At 42.5% G+C, this 24,211-nt stretch overlaps 4 protein-coding genes across 4 annotated transcripts; 1 reads left to right on the top strand and 3 right to left on the bottom strand.

Moving 5' to 3' along the window:
* Positions 1-130: 130 nt before the first annotated feature.
* josd1 (Josephin domain containing 1) lies at positions 131-7,247 on the bottom strand. The gene is made up of 5 exons (XM_068583943.1): positions 7,096-7,247; positions 5,582-6,546; positions 5,361-5,489; positions 3,817-4,011; positions 131-2,764 (listed from the first exon to the last, which is right to left on the bottom strand). The coding sequence occupies exons 2-5, from the start codon at positions 5,956-5,958 to the stop codon at positions 2,665-2,667; spliced, it is 801 nt and encodes a 266-aa protein (XP_068440044.1). The 5' UTR covers positions 5,959-6,546; positions 7,096-7,247; the 3' UTR covers positions 131-2,664.
* Positions 7,248-9,294: 2,047 nt separating this feature from the next.
* Positions 9,295-12,242, bottom strand: LOC137789952 (GTPase IMAP family member 4-like). Its single transcript, XM_068583840.1, has 7 exons — positions 12,200-12,242; positions 11,667-11,744; positions 11,202-11,252; positions 11,042-11,092; positions 10,897-10,947; positions 10,664-10,705; positions 9,295-10,552 (listed from the first exon to the last, which is right to left on the bottom strand). The coding sequence occupies exons 1-7, from the start codon at positions 12,240-12,242 to the stop codon at positions 9,840-9,842; spliced, it is 1,029 nt and encodes a 342-aa protein (XP_068439941.1). The 3' UTR covers positions 9,295-9,839.
* A 980-nt stretch (positions 12,243-13,222) lies between these two features.
* Positions 13,223-17,844, bottom strand: xrcc6 (X-ray repair complementing defective repair in Chinese hamster cells 6). The gene is made up of 13 exons (XM_068583264.1): positions 17,777-17,844; positions 17,360-17,446; positions 16,962-17,074; positions 16,580-16,721; positions 15,941-16,192; positions 15,592-15,778; positions 15,257-15,443; positions 14,810-14,978; positions 14,540-14,701; positions 14,243-14,372; positions 13,892-13,992; positions 13,658-13,774; positions 13,223-13,473 (listed from the first exon to the last, which is right to left on the bottom strand). The coding sequence occupies exons 2-13, from the start codon at positions 17,430-17,432 to the stop codon at positions 13,277-13,279; spliced, it is 1,830 nt and encodes a 609-aa protein (XP_068439365.1). The 5' UTR covers positions 17,433-17,446; positions 17,777-17,844; the 3' UTR covers positions 13,223-13,276.
* Positions 17,845-18,010: 166 nt separating this feature from the next.
* Positions 18,011-20,641, top strand: desi1b (desumoylating isopeptidase 1b). Its single transcript, XM_068583965.1, has 6 exons — positions 18,011-18,393; positions 18,572-18,593; positions 18,693-18,762; positions 18,911-19,020; positions 19,452-19,574; positions 20,465-20,641. Exons 1-6 carry the CDS (start codon positions 18,306-18,308, stop codon positions 20,544-20,546), a joined length of 495 nt encoding a protein of 164 aa, XP_068440066.1. The 5' UTR covers positions 18,011-18,305; the 3' UTR covers positions 20,547-20,641.
* Positions 20,642-24,211: the final 3,570 nt, after the last annotated feature.

Genomic DNA, 24,211 nt, shown 5'->3' with positions numbered 1-24,211 from the left:
TTACTTTCCACTACTGATCTAAACGGCTGAAAAGAGGGATATTCACCTTTGTTTACGAAAGCGACCCTTTCAAAGAGAGTAATGACCCATTTAAAACACCCACACAGTAGCTTATACATAAAGTGCCGATAAAAGCATTTTATTTCTATGCAAAAAAAACAAATACAGTGACAATCAGGATTCCTTAAGTAGGAAGGGCTTGATGGATTGTCATGGCAGAAAAAGCACACATTGGATGTGATTGTGAGACACTCGTCATGATGTGATTGAGTCCAAAAATTAATGACAGCCTCTCTGATGTTTCAATGCAGGTTCACTTGGGTATGGTATGACATTAAAAGGTCTACCTATTGGGCTGGAATCAAAGTGCTTTAATCCTAAATGAGACATGCACCATGGAAAAACATGTTCTCTTTATAAAATCATACCATTTCAAACACTTGTAAATAACATAAAGCCCTTGGCTGCAAAAGTGAACAAACTATACTTGATGAGCTTCAGCGGTTTCTCTTCTGTACGATACATTGGTGCTTTGGAATAAATCTCTTGAAATGGCATCAAACTGCACAGCCCCTCTTACTCTTTCAGAGGAACACTTTCTTTATGTAAACAAGTTAAGGCCCATATTGTCTTGAAAAGACAATACATATAATTAACAGTTTCTCTGAGGCTGATATATTTAAAAGCTACAAACAGTTAAATCTCTCATAAGGCTAATTTTAAAATAACCCACACCACCGTAACACCTCTGGCTGGAGATGTGCTCACCAGCGACTTTCACTTTTCTTTCTCTACATTCTTCTCCACCCGAGGCACTCTGCGCTCCATCCCCTCGCACCACTCCGTCTCAAACGGACAACTTACGATCGCACAACCAACCATCAAAGTTAGACTGAAACTAACACATTATAGGACCCCCGCTGACTGTCTCTGACCTGACGCTGCACTCTGTGACGTCCTCGTGGAGCAGTGTTTGTGAGGAAGAGGAGGAGGCCTGCATCAGCTCAGCTCCTGTGCTACAGAGGGCTGCTGTGGTGGTGGCCCTTTGGACCAGCGCGAAGCCAGAACATAATGCAATGAATAAATACCATCCCCTGTGCTGTATCCTTATTCTGTCATCTTTGGCTGATGAGGACAAATTAAACAATCTTTCTTTACATTGATATGACATTAACTCATATCCACTATACAGATTATAATTGACAAGCTAATCTCAGAGGTCATTGCTCCAGTTTTGGACCTCATCATACCGTCCTCAGCAGACACTCGAGTGCCAAAGAACCACAGGCTGAAAAGCAAGGTTGAAACAAACAGTTATTTCCATTATCGATTAATCTGCCAATTCCTTTCACGGTTAATTAAATATCAGGCAAATGTCCATAACTTCTCAGAGCCAAGGTTTTCATATTTAAATGGCTTGCTTTGTAAAAGATATTCTGTTTACTATCATAAAGGAGAACATATTGGTTTGTGTTTACGATTAACACATTAACAAAACTGTTGCCAATCATTATTTATATTTAATCAATACCCTTACAGTTTTAGCCCTACAAGAAAGTTTGAACAGCTACATTTCACTGGCAACTGAGCCGACTTAGTCTGCTGATGAGGACCGTGTGATGCGGTTAAAGCTCAAAAATGTAGTGTCACGCTGGAGTTGACCAATTTATGACCAATTTAGTTTCATTTGTATCAACAACTTAGACAACAGGTTTTGTTATCACCTTAATTCGATTGATATGTCAACTAATGATCCAGTATCATTCTACTCAGTGATGGCAGACGCTAGTATTGCATTATGTCCTCGATGACAAGCACTCTTCATTCCTACCAATTATTTGAAGAAATTACAAAAAAGCTTGAAGAACAATGCCGTAACTTTTCCCTCGAGAGGAAACAGAGGCAAGCGTCCACTAGATGGAGTGTTTGGCCCGGGCGTTGCATTGCTTTGTTGCATATAAAACTGTTATGTCTGCACAGCCTCGGTACAGTGTAGGCTCAGACTGTGCCAGAAGTGTTTGGTAAGTGGATGAAATACAAAGTTGGCAACGTGATAAATCACTGATTTTGACCTGTGAGATGAAAAAGGGGGCCGAGAGGAGGAGTGAGGTGGAGTCACAGCGAGGCAAGAAAGGGCACGCTTTGGTGAAAGTGAAGGACGGGGTTAACGAGACGTTCACGACATGAAGAGAGGGACGGAAACATGAAGACGCATCAGCGAACATCATGACCGCAGCAGGGAGGATCACTGAGGGAGACAGCAGATAAACACAGCATTGAGCTCCCATGACTTTGGAAACTTGAACAGTAAAAAGAAATTAAAAATAAAAATAAAAACTGACATTGAAAAATAGTCAATATATATATTTATAGATATATATATATATATAAAAACATAATAGCAGAAACAGAAGAGTAACTTCTTATAAGTCTTAACTGTGATTCTCCGATTCTCCCTGTAAAGTGTTTGCTTCCTTCATTGCTTTGCATCCTCTCAGATAAGAGTCCAGCAATGGCTGTGTAAACAAAACCCAAAAAAGGGGGGGAAATCTATCTGCAACTGTGCATCCATGTGATTGGCCGTGCACTACGTTACTTCCTCTCCCGTTCACTCTGAGATCGGCCCCTTGGCCCAGTTGGCGCTGCGATCCCCTGGTTAAACCCTTAGCTGTCTGACCGCCATGTTTGGTGGGCCTCCACTTCCTCAGAGACGACCAATAGGAGTTCACAGTTCTTCCCTCGCAGCTGCTGGCGTAGAAACTTCCTGGGTTGAGGTGAAATAGGACAGCCACAGTTATGATGATCAAAGCAAGATGCTTTATATACAATTCTATAAAGAGAAAAAAAATGCAAACACTACAATACCCTGGGTCAAGAATTTAAAGGGTAGAGCTGCTTTTGCTTTTATGAGAACTGGCAGAAGCAAAACCTCCCTTACCAAAGCTGCCACACACTTTTTTAGATTCATGTTGGCTTTCTGATAAATGTAAGACCAATATTTACTCATCATTTAGCTCTGGTTTGGTCTCCACAGACTCCTCGGGGAAATATTTTGCTCATTAGCTGTTAAATGCTATACTATGTTCACATGCAAGTCGCGCCGGGAAACAAGGCTAATGAGAGCGCACCATCTCGGTCTAAATACACAAAGCATCATTATTCCTTTAAAAAACAAATCTGTCTTTTAAAGGAACTACTATGTAGTTATATACTATGTCATTAGGTAACACACCTACATAAAAGGGAAACACAAGACAATAAAAACACCCTTGTGTGGTCGTGCAGACAACTAGAAATAATTTGGCTTTATATTTTGTTTTAAATAACAACGTTTAGTTCTGCAGAAATGTAGCTTTTGTGGCTCTGGATTATATCTAACAAACAGGAGCCAAACTATTTTCGGACTTATTCTCCTTTTCTGTGTTATCAGAGCTGTAGCGATTTGTGTTACAGTATTTATCTCTTCCTGCAGCGGCTCCACAGTAAAACTCCTATCTGTGAACGAATCTCATGCTTTCATTGTGAAACGGCGACAGAAAGCGGTAATTAAGTCACAAAGCGGAGTATCAATCTCAATATCAGTTTCATGGCAATCTGGCAAATCAATGCTACAGTTGTAAATGAACTTTTTGGGGATCAAATGTGTTAAATAAACAGGTCAACACAATCGTCCTTATCCTTTTACAAACACCACCACCCTGCCGCTAACGAGGGTTAGCTCCTGCATGTGACGGATGAATCCACAATGGCACAATAGTCCTAATAACAGCCACAGCTGCCAGGCACACATGCACGTAAACATACAGCGTCCCTTACCTGAGCTCATCCGGGTTGCCGATGGGTTGAGGGCTACGCAGCTTGGAGTCCAAGTTGTAGTAGACTCCGCCCACCTCTCTGACTCCTATCCAGTGCTGGCGTTTGAGCGGCAGCCGCAGAGGCCCCCAGCGCAGGTTGGACGGCACGTTCAGAATGAAGCCCGTCACGTTGGACAGCTCGAGGCTGCCCACGTCCCTGGAGGGAGAGGGACAAGTTGTTGTCTGAGTAAATGTTGTCTCATTGTAATGCAGTGTGTTTTTACAGTCATGTAGAAATTGCCATAATCCTTACATCAGTGTTGACAATTTTCCGAAATAATTCACTACTTTACAGACAACTTTCAGTTCACTACGATGACCTTAATCTGGAAACCTGCTTGAGATAGTTATCATCAAAGTTTCAGTCTGTGTGAGACTGCTCATGATAGTAAGAGGAGCGCAATGGCAGCAATATATTTAAGAAAAGTTAAAGTTACACATTATGACCTCGATGGAGCAGGTTGACTTTCAAAAAAGAAAGAATTATTCATACACTATGTATTTTTTAAACCAATGCAGCAACATGGAGAAGCTTTCTATCCATTAAATGTTAAACAAGTTTATGGCTGAACTGCCACAAATCTAAAGATGTAAAGGACGGACACGCCTCGGCTTCCCATCAAGACAACATTTCACAATAAGGTTCTTAGTATAATGAAAAGATATTGCAATGGGGTGTTTCGTAATATGTTGCTGTCTTGATTATTTTCCCTTCCTTAATCATCATGTAGGCTTACGTTCTTGCTCTTTGTCAAAATGGCATCATATAGATGTCTGTGGTGTAAAAAAGGATAAAAAGGATAAAAAAGGATCACATGAATTTGGTATCTCGATGGATTCACAAGGTTGTCGTTTGGAAGCTGATTCTGAAATTGTCACCGTCTCATAATCACTTGAATGCACCACAAGGTCACAGCTACATCGCAGACATAACTTTGACCAGTGTGACCTACATGTAAAAGGTCTAACTATTTACATGCTATCGGTGGAAACCCCCGCTGTCTGCATCCATCAGCATCAGCGTTGCAAGAGAAACAGGAATATGGCTTTTCTGATAACATCGCTTGACTGATAAAAGCAAGTCTATGGCAACTGTTGTTACCAACATTCACGCGAGACTGTCAATGAGGGAAACAGGAACGCTGATAAAACGCTCTCCGACTTTATCAGCTGACGGAATAGCTGACTAATCACAGAGATCATTCAGACCGTGCTGATTAGGTGACTGGGGGAAGACGAGGACACAGCGCTCTTTAGGACATCTACATTTTGTTAATATTGTTGGATTGAAGTGAACGTTGTGTGTGTACTGTATATAAACACACACACACACACAAACAGCAGCCAAAAGATATACGGCAGCTAAACAGAAGCAATTGATGTGAACAACGGTGAAACAAAATCAAAAGATAAATAATAACATCACTGTTTTTCAGCTACTTTATGATCCCTGGTTTGAGAATAAAGACCACAGAAAAGGAGGTTTTCATCGCCAGCCCCATGTACCTTCTTTTATCCCACCAGACAGCCTCAAACCCTCGGGTCTGCAGGGCTGCCATTATAACGTTGACATCGTAGTTCCCGTTTCCCAGCATGCTCTTCTTGTGAGGTGTCACCAGAGTGCCGGGAGAAAGCCTGCATCATATTGACAGGAGAGATTAAACAGATTATCCACAACATATACACCGGCAAAGAAGTGATGCAGATTGGCGAGCCAGCTTCCCCACCTCTGGTATATCTCCTGCAAGGTGTCCCGACTGAAGGCCGTCCCGTCCTGGAAGACGTTATTGAGCGCGTGCAGGGCGCACAGCTCCCTCCGCTGCTTCTCGTGATAAATGGCTGGAGGTGTCAGAGAGGGTTGAGGAGGCAGTGGGGGGGAGAGGGAGGAAGAGGAGGATGAGAGATCCTGCTGCTGCTGCTGAGAATCCGTGGGATCCCTGCACCTCCTCTCCTCTGCTCCCACCGCCGCCACCACCACCACCACCTCTCCTCCCTCGCCTCCTCCTTTCTGCTTGCTGACCTTCCAGCGCATGCAGCCCAGCTCTTGCAGGCCGCCTCGGCCCTTACCCTTCCACTCACCAGCTGGATACGGAGCGCTTCCCATCCCTGGACAATCACCACCAGCGCCGCCGCCCCCACCACCACCACCTCCACCTTCTCCAGCTCCACCACTACCTCCACAACTACTACCGTCAGGATGCTACATCAGCATCATGGCAACCATTGCCGTAGCAACCCCTCAGCCGCTTGGAAGAGAGGAGCTTGGGTGTCTCTGTGAACGAGGGGGGGGGGGGGGGGGGGGCAGTGGGGGTTGCGAGGTAAATGAGACCTGTGGCTGTTTAACACCTGCTCGCTCTAAAAGGATAGATGTGCAGAAAGGTCAACAGCAGGGAGGGGGCAAAAAACTGGAGTTCAAGACGGGGTCGCCGGCAAACAAAGACACTCCAGATGCTCCCAAACGAAAGATTACTCCTCCAGCAACGGCACCACCTCGTCAGCGGCGTGGTCAATCAAACTACCACTGTTCTCTGTGCGTTTCCACTTCCTCCATCTTCCTGTGTGTGTGTGTGTGCGTGTGTGTGTTGACAGCTCTTTCCATCCAGTCACCAAGCCTATAGCTTTGCAGTTCTTTCCATCACCGGGCCATGACCATGACGCGCCACTTCCACTGGAACGTGATGCTGAAAGACACCTGAAAGAAAGACAGAGAGAGAAAAGCTGTGTTTTCATAATCTGCTTTTTGATTAAAAAAAAAAAAAAGAAGAAAAAAAAAAAAGCCCAGCCCAACTCAGCAGAGCAGACCAAGAATGACATCTTAAAAACAGCTTTCTTAGTCTGAAAAACTTTGGAAAAAAACCCTGTTATTGATGGTGATAGATAGCTGGGGGGCATTATAAGCTCCTACCATCTCCTCTTGGTCAGCAGACCCCGGGAGGAGAAGAAGGTAAACATTTTCGGGAGCCTGGGCTGGATAGAGGAAGCAGTACGCTAGCAGAAATATGGCCACAGCGACGAGCAAAACAAGGACACACACATTGCAGAGCTGACGGACCAGCAATGCTGCCAGCGGCTGTTACACTCTGAAACAACACATGTACGGGTGCAATTCGTCCGCGATAGAAACAGATATCTGGCTGATAGTCTTCTGGCTGCTCTACGTGACTGCTGTGTCCACAGCGAAACACAAGCACAACGCTTCCTTCACGTCTTCTAACTTCATTTCCTCCGCGCGACCACTCACCTGGTCGCTCCCCGCCGGCGGCGTCACGGCTGGACTGTTACAAGCCGCTGGATAAACTACATCTACTCTTTCCTGCTCCCCGAAACGCTGTTCAGTCCTTTGTCTTTGCCAATCTTTCCCTAGTACAGCTCTCTCCCTCTGCCTCTCTCTCTCTCTCTCTTTCTCAGTCTGTCTCCGTCCGTGCAGACGCGGACATGCGCAGTAGCGTCTCCCTGGCTCCATGTTGCTGTCACCAGCGCTGCGTCAGTAGACGCAGGAGCAGCAGTCCCTCCCCTGAGACCCATATTTTCCACTTTATTCTCCTCTGCGAGTGGACGTGTTTGAAATAAATGCAGTTAATAAGTTGTGTTTGCAGCAGTGACGTACAAGTAATACAAAAAAAGAGTTGTTTGACTTTTAGGTGAAGTTGTGATTTTATTACGATAACTTCGTGGAGCTTGTTTTGGTTTTCTGTGTAGACAACATTTAGCAGCTAAACAGCCAAAGTTGGTCAGCTGGTGCAGACTAAAACGGAGCTTGATTAAAGTGAATGTTGACAGTGAATATTGAATATTGCACTTACCAGGTGACCAGAAACAGGACTCCAAATTAATATTTTTTTTTTAAATAGGCAACTGTTTATGGGATTAATACTGTATTCTTATATTACAATCAAACAAAATAGGTTTAAGATTAAAACTTTCCACACAAAACAATCAACACTGCAAACAAGAAATGTTTTTTTTTTTTTTTTTTAATCCCAAAGTTTTGTTTCAACCTAAAAGTTGAGTTTTCTGTTGATCTGATCCTCACAGGCCCAATGATGAAAAGACCCGCCTCTATTGGCACGTCTTAGAGTGACACCCATCCTGCTTTCATAACAACATACTATTTAATGTTCATACACGCTGCAACTGTGTTTACAAAGTATTGCTGTTGCAGGCAGTATGCATTTAATTTGGACTTATTTATTCCTCAAAACATTGCACCTTGAACTTTGACCCTCGTGCTCGCTTGCATACTGCAAAGTGCAACCGGATGCCAGTATGGACCTCCTGGTATCTTTGGCATACTGCATATAACATACTATGTATTGGGATAAACACCACCATCTTCTTCTGGCATACTGAATAGTTTGGTAGTATGGGGATTGGAACGCACAGCCAGTCATTACACAGCTTTATTGAATTCTCAAAACTGATTCTGGTCAATTTCGGCCCCGTAATATGATTATGGACTCTGGATAAGCACGCCCGAGTCAAACACAATCTTTTTCAAATCAATGTTTTGTGTCAGATTTGCTGATTTATTGAGTATGCAGCCGTGTAATAGGCGTGATAATTTACAGTCAGCGGGTCAGTATTGTGTCACAGGACACAATGGATTCACTCACCGGACATGCGGAACACACAAGATGCAACGAGGGAATACTTTAGACAACCATGACATTGTTTATGGTCTTTTTTTAGTCTACTGAATAGAAACAATACGACACAAGGAATCAGCTGATGGCTTGTTTGTTACTGCTATTAACGGATACGGGATTTGTTACTCCTGTGTTCAACATTTGACACTTTTAGAGTAGCTCAGAACTCACTCAAAGTATGATTAACTTTATATTTTAGCTCCACTTTGGTTTTGCAGGCAAAAAAAAATGAAACAAAACTACCGGCGGGTCCAAATACTCAGTATGTTTGCCACTCTGACTCATATTATTCAGCGTTAATATATAAAAATATGTCTTAATGCCAGTGTAATTGACTTCGGCACTTTTTATCAGGGCAATTAAAACTCCATCAACGTTTTTAGGACCACCACCAGTCACCGCTGTTCAATCCCATAACATCCAGAATAATGTGGACAGGTTTGAAAATCCATCTCTTTTCCTCGGTTGTGGTCTTCCTGCACTTCTCATGGCATTTATGGGGCAAACTATTCTTTTGAAGCTGTTTTCTTAAATCAGAGGTCATACTTATCAAATCCCCAGTGCCAATGTTTATACATGTATGAGGAACGTGATTGGACTGTTGAAGGTCTATACTGTTTGATTGAACTGACCAGAGAAACAATCTGCTTTAATTGTGTTGTCTACATAGAAACCGCAATTCTAAACATGAAAAGTTATGAAATAAAAGGCATTTACGCTGCTGTGTCTGTATTTCATATATAAGCGATTGTTCATTTTCTGGTCTCACTGCCGTTTCAGAGGCCTCTGGAGAAACACAGTAGACATTCAAACACTACTGCTGAACTCTAATCCCAACCTGACTTTACAGTTTATTTTCCCTGATCATCTTTAAAGTTTGATATCTCTTATGAATTATTAAAAGACAAGGGAGGGCCAAGCACTGGAGCAGAGGAGGAAAACATGAGGCGCAGGCAAAAGAATATACAGACACTGAGGAAGTACAACACAACAAAAGGGGAAAGAGAAGTGTGTACGGGCATGAAGTCTAACCAAAAGCATCTGCGGCGTGTCGAAAAACCAAAGAAGGCCACAGGTAGTAAATTCACCCAGACAGTGGTAAACCAGCAGAGTGACGAATATACTCCAACCAGAGTCTCCCCCTCACACTAAGAGTCAAAATTGCATGTTTACCCCTTGAATGAATCCTGTCTGCTCATTGTTTTACTGCCCCGACAACTCTGTCTGTCTCACACACACACACACACACACACACACACACACACACACACACACACACACACACACACACTGACACACACACACTCACACACAGCATTTCCCCGTCCCCCTTTCTCATTTACATGTGTCCCAGTTTGGCAGCCAGTACGGAGCCCATGTCAGTCAGCAGCTCCTCCCTGATGCGGTCCTCCCTCCTCTGCAGCTCGTGGACGAAATGTCCCCTGTTCATCTCCGTCACCCGCTCCACCAGCTGCCTGCGCATCACGCTCTTTGCCTCTGGGGGGCAGTCTGGCCCGTTGTCCACCAGCTCTGACCTCTGGTTGCATCGAGGCAGAGGCTTCTCCAGACCCTCATAGTCAGCATCCGGCACCTGATCCACCGTAGGCCTCCGACCCAGGCGGTCCACATGGGTGAGTACTGGTATGATGTACGCTGCAGCCCCGTCTCCAAACAGCTCCAGGGTGGATCGGAGCGCCTGAGACATGTCCTGATCGATCCCCGTGCTGGAGCCCCCCGCTGGGATCACCAGCAGCAAGGCGTGTGGTCCAGGACTGCAGAGCTGAAGGCTCCTCAGAGCTTCCCTGGCTCTTTTGTTGTTCCCCAAGGACGGCCCCAAAAGATCTGGTGTGTCGATCACTATAACCTCTCTACCACCCATGACTGTCCTTCTCTCGGTGCTCTCCGTTAGGGGACCCGTGGGTGCCCTTTTCTCGCTGTTGCCCAACAAAGTATCGGCCAGGGAGGTCCGTCCTCCCCCTGTGGGCCCCAGGAGGATCAGCCTAAGGCCTGGTTTGGTGGTCTCAGACTCCATTGCTCCATCTCCGGATGACCCTGCAGAGGTGACAGGATTCCACTAGATAAATGATAAAAGCTGCCCAATGGGCCTAAGTGAGCAGAAACAGTAGAAGAATCCCCACAATGCAAAAAAGAAGGTGAACTGACCTGTGATAATAGCAATCAGCCACTTGAACTTGGAGGAAGATGCTGATGGAGGAGCAGATTGCAAGGCAGTTGCTTAATTATAGGCCAAAAGTTATAATGCAGCTCTATCACTTAAATACCTGAACCATTCAGATACTAGATCGCTTTCATGTTTCTGCTGGATTACTGAGTTTTGTCCTCAGACTACCCAATCAAATTTTAAACTTCCCAAAAAGTCCAGTTGAAGCACTCACCTCCGACAAACCCCCAAATTCGAGACATCCATTTACACAAGCTCTGGATTCCTGAGACACAAGACATGAATAGAAAAGTCAGCAAAGGCCTTCAGGTGACATGTGACACATTTTTTTGGTTTTAGAAATGAGGGATGTGTCGTACCACGAAGGGTTCCCACTAGGCGGCCCACCCAGCTCCAAAGAGTTGACAGACCTGAGGCAGAACGCACATTAATTATCTGCTGTTTTTGTGTCACATCGTGCACAAACATGACCGTGAGGGGGAGGACAAAGTGACCTCTGACCTCTGATATATAACTCACCAGTTAGAGAGCAGAAAAGACGAATTGGCCACCGGATCAGAGCCGGGAGTGCTGCAGGGAAGACAGACTACTATCAGTGTTATAGCAGGGGTCATCATTGATTCATTGTTGGTTTTGGTCTTCTGATAGGATTCACTGACCATGTGACAAGTAGATACAACCACTTTATCCTTTACAGATGTTTGTTTTTGATCATTTAAAGATGCATATTGGTACAGTGTTGATATTTCTCAATAAAAACAAAGGGAGGTTAAGGTCCTCCTCACTGAGGGTGACACTTATTTCCTGGCTGAACCCCTGATAAAAACATCAGGGATGATCCCATCAAAACCATTTGTGCTTTCTTGTTTCCAGACTCATTCTCTCAGGGGAGGACAGGTCAATCAATCAGGAGAACCTGGTGGCTAATATGTCAGGGGAAGCTTGTGAAATGAATATGATCTCGTGTGTCGGTGGGTGACTGACTCTGTGAGAACCTGTAGAGGAGATACCCCACCACAGTAAAGGCTCCCATCTGGGTGCTGCTGCTGTTCATCCACCAGCCTAAACAGAGGCGGAGGGAGGGAAGACATCAGTAAAGCAATGTTGCACACAATTGAAGATAAGGTTTACCTTTCACCAAAATGGGAAATCCATAATAAAATACTTTGATTCCCAGAAAAAAAATATATTGTTGAGTGGTTTGTGCGTCTTGAGATATGAGTTTTTACATTCATTTTACTGATTTAACTCTTTATTGATCTATTGATTTCTTATATTTATTTTTAAAGATCAACAAGTTATGCTATAAAGTACATACTACTATGTGACCATGAAGACGCGATATTACAATGAGATTTAACAATAAAATAAGACCATTCAGTGAGTAATGAACTCCTTGTGTCTACTACTTTTAACACAATGACACAAGTTAAAATACAGTAATTATTCTCTGTGGCTCAGACATCGATAATGTCTTTTAAAACATGTTTGATGATTTTCTAAAAGGTCCATCTCACCTGTGACAGCATCAGAGTTGTCCTTTTCACATTGGCACTCCATTTCTCTGCAGGTGACAGACTTTCAGCCCGTGTCCAGATAACGAGGATACGTGATAACACTTCTGTCCAAAGCTGTCAGAATAAAAGCGCTAAAAGATTACCTCAACAGCCTGGTTAACAAATGCAGTATACACCAACTTCAAAAGACCAGGAACAAAATCAGGATAAAATCTATTACTATAGCAAAAGTAAAGTGCCTCAATACAATGTTAAGAAAGGCTCCATAGTCGGCAACACAGCGCCAAAAACAGAAAAGCTAACAAAGGAAAAGTCAACATAAACAATGTAATGTAGTTTAAATGTCTATATAAACCCACAGCAATCGCAAAATGTTCCTAAAGCTCCATTACACGCGCAGTAGTCAGATAATCCTCCCCAGGAATGATGTCCTCAGTCGGTTAAAACCTGACGCAACTCATGAGGTCAAAGTTGTGTGTGATCTGTCTTCCTGCTGTTGTGCTCAGGCCCGCCCTCGAGAGGACCGCTCTCTTTCCATTGAGCTGTGTTCAGGTATGTTGAAGTCTTACTTTGGATGGACACACCTTTTTTTTCTTTCGACAAGAAGAACTGGAAGTGCTGCTTAACTTGTACAGCGAACCGAAATAAAATAAACGAGACGCAGGGCTGGAAAAGGTTTTTGTTTTATTACCAAAAAGTATTCTTATGACTATGTTTACTGATCAGTAAACTGCAATCCACACAAGACTTCTTTTTATAATATAACACGTCAGCTTGAGAGGACTTTATTTTCTATGGCATTTTTTTTTTACATTCAATCATTATTCATGTAATGTGGGACAATAGCACTGAGCTGCACCGAACCATGCTGCTTTGCAAAAAAACGGCTACACAGTATCCTGTTCTTATCCAAAATTCCCAAGCCACACAGTTCATTTAAAACTTGTTTCCTGCTTTGAAGTAGATCACTACATTTGGTTCTTTCAAAGTGACGGAAGACATTTCTACATGATCAGACCGATCTGAACAAGCTTGCCTGCTCATGAAGGCACGGTGAGTTCTTTATTTAACTCCTCATTAGCCCAGCTGGGCAACCAGAGCGTCTATCAGCTCCTGCTTCTTGGTCCCGGTGGTGCGAACCCCAATCTTCTTGCAGGCCTCCTTCAACACGGGCACGGTCAGCTTTCCCAGGGTGCCGTTCTGCACGTGGACCCGCAGCTCGTCTTCTGTCACCTCCACTTTAGGCTTCTTCTCAGCGCCGCCTCCGCCGTCAGCTGCCGGTTCATTTATGGAGAAAGCGTTCAGATGAAAGAATGATTACATTTTGACTGTACCATAACACAAAATGACCACAGCAGCCAGTGACATATTTCAAAATCCTCAGTGCTGATCAATGACCTTGACCAACGTTTAAAACACTAAGATGCAGTAAAAAAATATTTTGACTCGAGCTCGGACCTGTTTTGCGTTTGGCAGCTGGTTTGCTCTCAGGGTTGTAGTCGGGAGGGTAGACCAGATCTTTAAACTCCTGAACCAAAGGACCCAGACGCTGGTTTATCTGGTCCACCTTTGGCACTGAGGCAGAGAAAGAAAGACAAAGAGACAGACAGAGAGACAGATCGGTACAGGAAGTGTTAGTCAAAGGAACAACAAGTCGCTGTAACAGCCACAAGGAGTTTGTCTGCATCTTACTGATGAGGTCCTCGATGTCCTCTGGAGCCATCATATCCAGAGCCAAGGCCTCCAGGTTTCTGTACTGCTGCTGGATGACTGGATTCTCAAAAGCATCGCTCCTGCAATCCACGGCAAAGAATGGAAACATGTAGCAGAAAGAAACCAATTATAAACCAGTTATGAGCCGTGGCAATTATATCAATTCGTCTACTTTAGAGAAAATCATCACTTTTGATGCAGCAAAACAACACACACCAAAGACTTTTTCCCCTAGAATTACTTTTTTTCTGAATTTCTTTCTTTCAAAACATACTGCGATATGATCTCCGTAACTAAGATCTCTGTAAAGCACTGAACATGTGCCGCTACCTGTATTTGAAGCGGAGCTTGGAGACGATCTCCTTCATCTTGTCCACCTGTGTTTGTGAGGCTGACGGGCACTGGGGAGGATCCAGAGTCCGCATGTCGTCAGCGTATGGCAGAAAGATGACGTTGAAACCTGATACAGGCACGAGAGATGACATTTTGCCATCAGGCTTCTGTACGCTACAATGACCTAGACTGTAACACCGTTAAGTATCTTACTTTCTTTTAATGAATGAAATGCCAAATACAGTGGTAGAAATTGCAAAGGGAGCTAGGGTTTGTTAGCCCAAGGTGTATCACCTGGAGGTGAAATCTGTACTTTCCCCTCATCGATCTCCTCTTTCTGAGGCACCAGGGCAACGAATCGAGGCGGGTAGTTTCGGCGAGAGACGATGCGGCACAAAGCGAACACGTTCCTCTTGTCACACTTTGTCAACAAGGCAGAGAACAGACATGCACTGCCTGAGGTGGAAAACACAGGAGACGGTTAGGATGCTCTAAGACACTAAATACTACAATTTTAACATTGCTTCATATTATTTTCTAAGTAAATCGGAGAAACAGTGGTACCTTTCACTTCGTCCTCCTCAGGATAGAGGAAGGCAGACGGGCGAATGTGGTGGTGACGTTTGAGCTTCTCCATCGGTTTGAATCCGATCAGAAACATTCCAGGGTCTTCAAACTTCTTGATGGCGTCCACCTCGTCCCTCTCCATCACTATCTGTTTCTTACCATACACCTACAGCACAGCAAGGAACAAATAGGTAAAATAGAGCGACAACAAACTAACTAACTAAAATCAAAGATAACCGCTGAAATTGATGGTGATCAGCAGATAAATTCAACTATATTTTAGTTGGAGCTGATACATTCTTCTTTTCAGATGTTTTCATTCTGTGTGTATTACCTGTGAGCTACTATAAAGCCTGACTGTAAGTGTAGGATATTTATAACCATGTAAGCACAGTTTTATGAAACACCCAAACCACAATGAGCATACATTAAGTGTGCTCTTACCTGGGATTTCTTCATCTCGCTGGGAAGCAGCAGGCTGCCAGTCTGAGTGTGGAAGGTCCGGGTTTTGCTGCGGACTGGCTCGTTGGTTTCCCTGTAAAGTTTGATGGGAGCTGGTTTCCGAGCTGTTACAGCGGTTGCGTATATTCCCACAGCTACATTTATGCCCTCACCAAGACACAGGTGAAACCTAAAGATGGCAGGGGGGGATGGATGGTGTGAGGAATAGGGGAGAGAAGTCATTTGGTGATTGAAAAGACACAAAGATGAACCACAAAGAAAATACACCGGGTTGAAAAATACAAAAGCAAAAAGAGGCGACTGTCTTATCTCTCTACCTGGCCATTGCTCTCTTCTTCTGCTCTTTGGCGCGCACCCTCTTCTGGAGGTCCTCCAGTTTGTCACAAGGTTCGAGCTGCAGCCCCAACTCGCTCTCATCCTCAGGTGGACTTATAATGTCACGAAAGAAGGACGCCACATCGAAGCCGCCAGGTTTCATCAGATGCATTAAGTCAATGATGACACCTATGAGAGAAGGATAAGTCTCCTGAGTCCATAAAATACAGGCTAAACGCATTAAAAGATGATTTGCAGGCAAACAGCAAAGCTCCGAAGAGCGGCTTTGACCTTAAATCCTAAACAGTATAATGACATATTTCATGAAAGAAGAGCAGCCTGAAGACATACCGGTCTCTTTGAGGTCACCAGCCTTTGTGCGAGCCTGTCGGTCTTTCCCATTGTCGCCCCCGTGTGGTTCATCCCTGCAGGTGAAGATCATGAGCCGCTTGTGTGAGAGGCGCAGCTTGATGTCACTGTAGAGGTTGGCGCAGCACCACAGGGCATCGCCCAACGACGTCTCTCCGCTGCCCATGGTCTTTTCCGCTAGTTGGGCACCTTTCACCCCCCGCAGAGCGTCCACGTCCTGCACTCGCTTTGCACCTGTGGAAACAAGGGAACAGAAAGATGAGGAACAACACAATGAAAAGGGACTTGAAAAAGATTTGTGAAGCAATTTGTAGAGTCACAAATACTGTTTTCTTATCCAGGACCTGATTAAGAGGATTTTTTTTACAGTGCTTATATATTTGTATGTATTGATAATAACAGCAACTGTAATGATGCACGAGTATTTTTTTGTGCTCTTGTGTTGCGTGAATCAACACGTGATAACAATAACAATTTACAAATTTGAATATGTTTTATCTGAATACAAGTGAGGCATAAAACGCACACAAGAACTGTGTCCACATTTAAATTTGCAGCAAAACAACAGCAATTTAGATGCAGTGTAATCAGGTTGTTAGTTGAAAAAGTGCATCGTCTCACCGGGTTCATCAAGGTCGTGGTACACGTACACATGCTTGAATGAGTTCCTGGGGTTTTTGCTCTGTTCTGTACCGTAGAAAACCAACGCCATCAGATCCCTGTGACTGCTAATGATCTTACTGGCGTACACACTGCGCACAACCTACAAGATAAGATAGGAGAAGATAAAACAAAAGGCACATCTGAGAATAAAAACAACCAACAAAGCCTATAATACAGTCATAATTATAATTCAGTAGTTCTCACATTTTCAGGAATGTATTTAAATGTCAACTAAACAGTCTCAACCTTTACATACAATAAAGTGTATTTCTTTGTTGGAATAAAATTCCAACAAAGATGAATAAATAAGAAAAGAAAAATTGATAGCTGGCCATTTTACCTGCATGGTCATGTCAAAGTTTGAGGGCTGTCCATCTTCTCCTTTGATGAACATTTCCTTGGAGGCATCAACCAAGAAGACCAAACTGTCTCTCCCTGTGATCTTGTTATCGCCTAACAAAGACAAAGTGACAGATTTGAGACTTGATGGTATGATAGGTTTATGATAGGTTAAAACTTGTGTTGAATTACATATTAATAACTATGGATCGTAACACTTAACTTAATGACATGCAAGTGTGTTTTATTGGTGAAATGTATTGATGAAATACAAAGTAAACATAAAAAGGTGGAGAAAAAAATTCTAGTGGAGAGGAATAATGACCAAATCTGACTTTCAATGGTAGTTTGCAGTATTGCATTGTTTTCACTTCAGGTGTAGTAAGAAGTTAATCTCACCTCCAGATTGCTCTCCTTCCTCTTGCTCTTCTTCGTCATCTTCATTCCGGTAGTAGGCGTTCCACTCTGCCATTTGTGCTCCTGGTGCTGTCAAAGGACTCAGCAGTTCAATAAGACACAATAACAACAACAGGAAACATGCAACAGCTTAAAATACTGGTTTAATGTGGTAATTTAATCAGATAACAATAAGTATGCAAAGTATAATGCGAACCATGCATAAACGTAATCAATGATAGTTAATGAATGTTCATCCAGCCAACGTTAGCCAGTTAGCTAGCTTAGCTCGTAATTAGCCGCTGTTAGCTTCATAAGTATTTCGGAGTCGCTTAGCCAACAAATATGCACACGCATTAAAATCACTAAACATTTTAAAACAATAATCTGAAGATACATAAAGTAATTGTATGACCATACAGTCACTCGCCGAGCTCTGCTTCTCTCTGACCACAAGTCCAGACTAGTTTCAAAAGCGTGCGCGTTCCGGTACGTGAACGAGCACGCTGAAAAGCGTACTGAACAGCTCGTCGTCTATTGGACGCTTGTCTGTCAATCTAAGGTACTGACCAATCCCAGCAAAGTAGGCGGGACTTTGTTTGCAGTTGGGCAGAGCGGCTCGACACCGGAAGAAGCGCTCATCTCGCCATGCGAAAGCACTTTTTGTTTGACAGTCATGTTATTGTTTACAGTTGGACAGTGACGCAGCACTAGCTGTCAGCACCCGGCAACTTTTGCCTGTTATTAGAATGTTTATATTTGCTCCAGTATTATTACTCTTACAAGTGAAAAATAGCTTGTAGCCTATGTGTACGTCCATACAGTTGAACGAAAAACTTTCTATTTAAGTTTTGTTTAGTAGTTAGCCAACCCGGCAAACTCTCGGTGGATCTTTATACTTTGTTAGCTAGCTACAGTTGTCGTTTTGAAGCACTCCCTCTGTGCCATCATGGACCAAACCGACTCCTACCCGGTGAAACTGTACATTTACGACATGTCCAAAGGCATGGCCCGACAGCTGAGTTCTCTCATGCTAGGTGAGTTTACCTGTTGCTTGGCTTCATGAAAGCCTGACCCGGCGAGAGAAACAAGGAAAGAGCGGGGATGCGCCTCAGGCCTGAGCTATGACTTTGCTTTCTGCCAAGTAGCTAGTACAATTAGAATAAGTCCATTTTCATTTAATCTTTTTCTTCTTCTTTTCTTTATTCATCCCAGGGAGACAGCTTGATGGGGTATGGTAAGTCGACTTGTTTTGTATAGTTTCCCCAAAAAATTCTGTGAATTGTAGTTGATTATTTGCATTGGCTTGGTTTGACTGTGTTTTGGTATTTCACAGGCACACTGCTATTGTGGTCCATGGAAAGGAGTTCTTCTTTATGGGAGAAGGCATCAACAACTGTCCACCGGTAAGAATCAGCATCATCATTTTCTCAAAGCACATAAGATATGAACATGTGCACACTGCAAATACTTAGAAAGTAATGGATCAACAAGTGCTTTTCAAAAGGTTTTGTAAAAAGACTTACTGAGGTGTGTATGTGTGTTGCATCCTAGGGTGGCACCCCTTTGGGTCAGCCTGACTCCACAGTGGACCTGGGCTCCACTGAGGTGCCTGCAGATCTATTTATGGAGTACCTGATTTCACTGGCACAGTCTACATACAGGTAAGAGCTCAGGCTCATCACTCAGCTTTACTAAAAAATGTTTTACTGAAATTGTTAATTTGTAATTTACATGTAAAGATGTGTGGCAGTGGTTCATTTTCTGTTGTGTTTAAACCTTTGACCACTAGATGGTAGTGTTATCTTATCTTCAGCCATTTGACTCTTCCATTTCAGTGTAACAAAGTAAACTGAGACAGGAAGTAGCATGCACAAGGTATATTGAATTGTATCCCATGTATCATGATACTTATTGTACCTCAGGGTTCCTGCCAATGCACAGCCCACATTTCAATTCTCACGCTTCTCAGTTCCTCCTGTTGTCTCTCAAAACATCGCTATCTTTTACTGCTACTCACCCGCCCTGATCTCCACCCTGTTTTGGCTTTTCTATCTTCTCCCTCAATTTTGTGTCCTTCTCTGTGTGTGTATAGCGGTGACAAGTACAACTTGTTTGAGCACAACTGCAACACTTTCAGCAACGAGGTGGCTCAGTTCCTCACGGGGAAAAAGATCCCATCGTACATCACAAACCTCCCATCTGAAGTTCTCTCCACGTGAGTCCATAAGCGCCATGAAGGCATCTCCAGAACTCTTCTAATGTTTATCACGGTCTTATTTCCTGTATTTATAGTTCAACTAAATCTCTGCTAATGCTGATGTTGTCACAATATGAGAAATTATGAATTCGTAATATATATTTACCTAAAGAAGTTGATACTGTTACCAGTCCAACTGAAAGCCAATCTATTAAGAAGTGCAGAACTTAGTTGCAACTTTTGCGCAGGTTAAATAACATAATTTAAATAACAAAAAAAAATGTACGTGGCCAAAACAAATAACATCTGACACATTAGGGTTTAATAAGTTGATGAGTGTCAAACATCTTCAATATGGAGTGAATCCCTTTCATGGAAATACATAGTTTGTTTGATTGACTTGTAGTTTTCCACCAATGTTTCCTTTTTGTTAAAGAGCTGGAGTAAAAGTCAAAGTAGTAGAGGCAAGTTTGACAATAGTGTAGGAAAATAGTGACTTGTGTGACATCACCCCAAAATAAAGCCTGAAATTCACTGAACATCCCAGATTCCCTTGTCTTGTTTGAGAAGGTGTGACGGTGATATTTCCTTTGATGGCTCCACTCGTACCTCCCTGAGGATGCGACGTGGACAATATTGCATTATCGCAATATCGCGCCTCGCAAAATTTCTGAAATATTAACATTACAGAGCAATTACTTGCAAAAGTACAAATTTAAATTGTAGTTATTGTGACACTGACATTTGTGTGTTATTTGTCTATTTCTGTCTCTTGCTGTGTGTGATATTCTCAGTTGTTGTGCTCAATTAGTTTACTTTCCCCTAGCCTTGCTCACATACTGTAATGAGACTTTCTTTTGGCCTTTTGATTTCCGTGTGACAGTTTATCTGCTGTGTTTCCCCTTTAGGCCTTTTGGCCAGGCTCTCCGCCCGTTACTGGATTCCATCGTCATAAATCCTGGAGGCAACAACATAACTGGACAGCGATAGGCAGAGCGGTGCACATTAAAGACAAATACTGTCATGTAAGGATTTGGCTGAAAGAGGGAGAGTCACTATCAGCCATCAGCCACATCCTGATCACATCTCTGCCTGTTGACAAGTCGATCTTTGCTCTAAGTCTCTTTTCCAATTAAGCAGTCATCACTTCTCCGACGATCTTCTCTGTTCAGTTTCCGTCTGGTCTAGACATCAAAGTTCTGAAGGTCGACCACTGACGCCAGGGGACCAAATATACTTTAATATATATTTTTTTGATGAGAAATGTGCTGCAGTTACAAGTTTGTGCGCATTTACAAAGTGATAATACTTCACCTGGTTTCACCAAATCTCAATCCTCCATTACTAGGGTTAGTTTGGGTATTTTGGATTGGGGTTGTATGATGTACAAAGTGACTTTGGGAGTGGGGTGACCACCGTCTACAGCAGGTATTACACTGACTTTGTATAATTACCTCATGCATCCCCACCTAAAAAAAACAAACTATTGCTTTAAATTGTTCTTTGATTGGCTAAATGCATCCTGCACTGCTAACCTTGGGAGGCTTCATCCTGTAAGGTGCTTTCTTATAAAGTGTGTTGCAATCGGATGACCAGTGCAGAACTTGATTGATGTTTAAAGAATCAGATATTAGAAGATGATGATAATTTAAGCGGCTTAGAGCTATAAAGTTTCATATTTATTTTTTATTTTTGTCATACTTGCTCAAACTGTCACTATGTCCTGACAGTAGTGCATGAGACAGAGAAACTGGCAATAAATCAGGTTCCCCCGCCTCTCTTAAGGCCCTAATGGCATTTGCAAGATACCGTCACACTTGAAGAAAAACATCCAATCGGAGGCAGGAGTCCTGAACACCGTGTCAGTCACCGCTCGCAGAGCTCGTGAACTCCGATCAAATATGGATAAAGACTCTGGGACTGCATTCCCTATTTCTCGCATCAGATGTTTTATTCGCCACCGTTCATCTGTCAGACAATTAGAGCAAACATGACAAAAAGTTACCAAACTTTACCAACTGTAGCTTTGTGGAGGAGTCGTTTACTCTTACTCGGTGAATCTTTGACAAGTTTGGTTAATACAGATGTTTAGCCCGCTGCAACAGTACAAGATGTCCGTTCTACAGCCATTTCTATGATGAGCCATATTTGTCCTGCAAGCCCTTTAGAGCAGCTAAAAGGGCCCGGCGCTAAAACTGAGTATTTCAGAAAGAGGGTATGTTTGTGGAAAAATAATGTTTTTTTTTAAACATTAAACAGTATGAAGATGTTTTAGTGGTAACCCCCAAAACTAATAGAATCCTGAAAAAGAGAATGATTTGTCCCATTTTAACGCAATCCTCTTAATGTCTCTTTATTAACTGATTATATTTCTTCTTTCTGGATCTGTATCACGATGCACATACTACCTGTATTCCTAATCAATCCTCTTTTAACATGCTATTTTCTGTTTGGATTTTCTTGCTAATAATATGTCTGGACTGCACTCCAGGATCACGAGGACGTGATCATTGAAAGGATGGAAACCACTCTCAGTAAGCAGTGCTGCCTGTCTGTATTCAGGGTTGTAGAAAATACAGTTTGACCAAATATATAATATATAATGAGTTTCTTATATAACTTATGATCTGCTTGCGTCAGTCAGGAACATCTAATGTTCACAGAGCAAAGGATTGTGTTTGTGTTTTATTTCTAATACTGAATCAATCACTTGTACTTCTTTTCTTTCAGTTACTTTACTTGCCCAGGCTTTGTTTAGTTTCTAAATCCAGCAATAGTGCCTGATCGCACTGAATATTGAAGTGTTGTATAGTTTTCAATTGTATGTACTGCAGGTGTTATGCAAACAGCCACTTACCTGCATTACTGCATGAATCCCTCCTCGAAGTAAAATAAATTCCATAAGTGTCATTATTCTCATTTCAGTTTCCATGGAATTATTATTTGTGATGTTCATTATATATTGAATACATATTATTTCAGCTATTACAATTGCACCTACTTGATAATGCTTAAAGGGTGTCTGCAAGTTGTTATAACATATTCAATTGTCTCAGATCTTCACGGCCTGTAAAGTTTAAAATGCTCATAAATTTGACTGTAAAAAAACTTCTAAAATCACTGTTCTCACATTTTAACAGTGTAATATATGTAAAGGATAAAAAAATGTAAGTTTTTATCAGATTAGGAGCACCCTGCCTTTAGATTTATATTTCAGGGCAATAACTAGAAATGCTTTGTGTTGGTGTAGTTTCAGGAGCGGCCACGAGGTGGCACTGCAGGCACACTGCACGGTGGCAGCGCTTCATGTCCTGATGCAACAATCTGTGTTTCAATTTGACGAATTAACAGGTGAATTGGTGGTTACTAGGACATGTTTGTGATTGTCGCTGCTTCAAATCCCAGCTGGGGGAAATGCTGCAGATGTACTGTAACTTTCGTCATTTACCGCCAACTATTCCAGTCCAGAGGAGCTGTGGCCGACAGTGAAAGTGCATTAATGCTCTCTTTGCAGGAGATAACATTATATTATATCACTATTTACTCTCATCAAGAGTTGGTGAAAGTGATCTCACATTGGCTCTTAAAGCCATATGGAGTAGTTATGATGTTCGGCTGTTAACTTTATCCAACAAAGAACTACTGGCGGCTGACAAGCTGCCATTTAGCTGCTGGCTGCCGGGAGTTTTATCTGTTCAATGTGTTGAGTATTTAGTCGACCTATTTAAGCTTCCTGTTGCTTGTTGGAGTGTTTTCTCCATAAGACATTTCTCTGGTACAAACACAAAGTCAAACCAAAGCTTCATATGGATTTTACAATCTTTAATGTTTCATATCTTCAAAAGTGGCATTAATTGCTGCACAATCCTCTGGAAAGAACATTTATAGAACATTTTGGGTATAAATTAGCTGTTTTGTTGTAATAAGAAGTACAGGTACATACAGTATATACACATTTTTGCTACATAGTGTGTATCACATCAATACACTTTGGATTTACTTGGCTATCATACTTTTATTTATACATTTATCAGATCTGTTCTTATATATTCTTTTGTTAAACATACTATAAAGTACTCCAAGACTAAGATAACCTGAAGGGGTTCATAGTGCCAAAGTATTTGCACACAACACTAATAATCCCGGTCTTCTCTGCATGTGCAAACCAGTTTGGACCTCACAGCAAATCAGTTGAATTCATTAATCTGATCTAAAGAGACTTGTTTTTGGTCCAGCGTCCCATTTATCAGTCGGCATTGTGTAATCGCACAATAGGAACGTTATCAATGCTTTAGACAACCTCTCTGCTTTACAGTGGCTTTGTCCAGTTAATTTGTGTCACTTTGTTTTTGCCACGCACTGCGATAACGTGCCATACAGTACAACACGCCTACTTTAACCACCTCCATTGCACAACTCGGCGAACGTAGAGCTTTCTCTATGCATCGTGTGTTATGTTCCTAAAATGAAACATGAAATAAAATATTCTGTTAAATGCTGGGAGCCATTATAACAAATACTCTTTAACTTAAAATGACTTGGTGCAGACAGCCCTTATTCAACAAAAACATATAGGAAATTACATTAAACATATTTACACAAGGTTCATAAATAAAGGAGAGCACATGATTTTTATGATGAGGTTTCGCACTACA

The sequence above is a fragment of the Clinocottus analis genome, unplaced genomic scaffold (genome assembly GCF_023055335.1).
Source record: "Clinocottus analis isolate CAN_PGR_092001 unplaced genomic scaffold, fCliAna1.0.p SCAF_19, whole genome shotgun sequence".
NCBI lineage: Eukaryota > Metazoa > Chordata > Actinopteri > Perciformes > Cottidae > Clinocottus > Clinocottus analis.
This window is presented reverse-complemented; position numbering and strand designations above follow the sequence as displayed.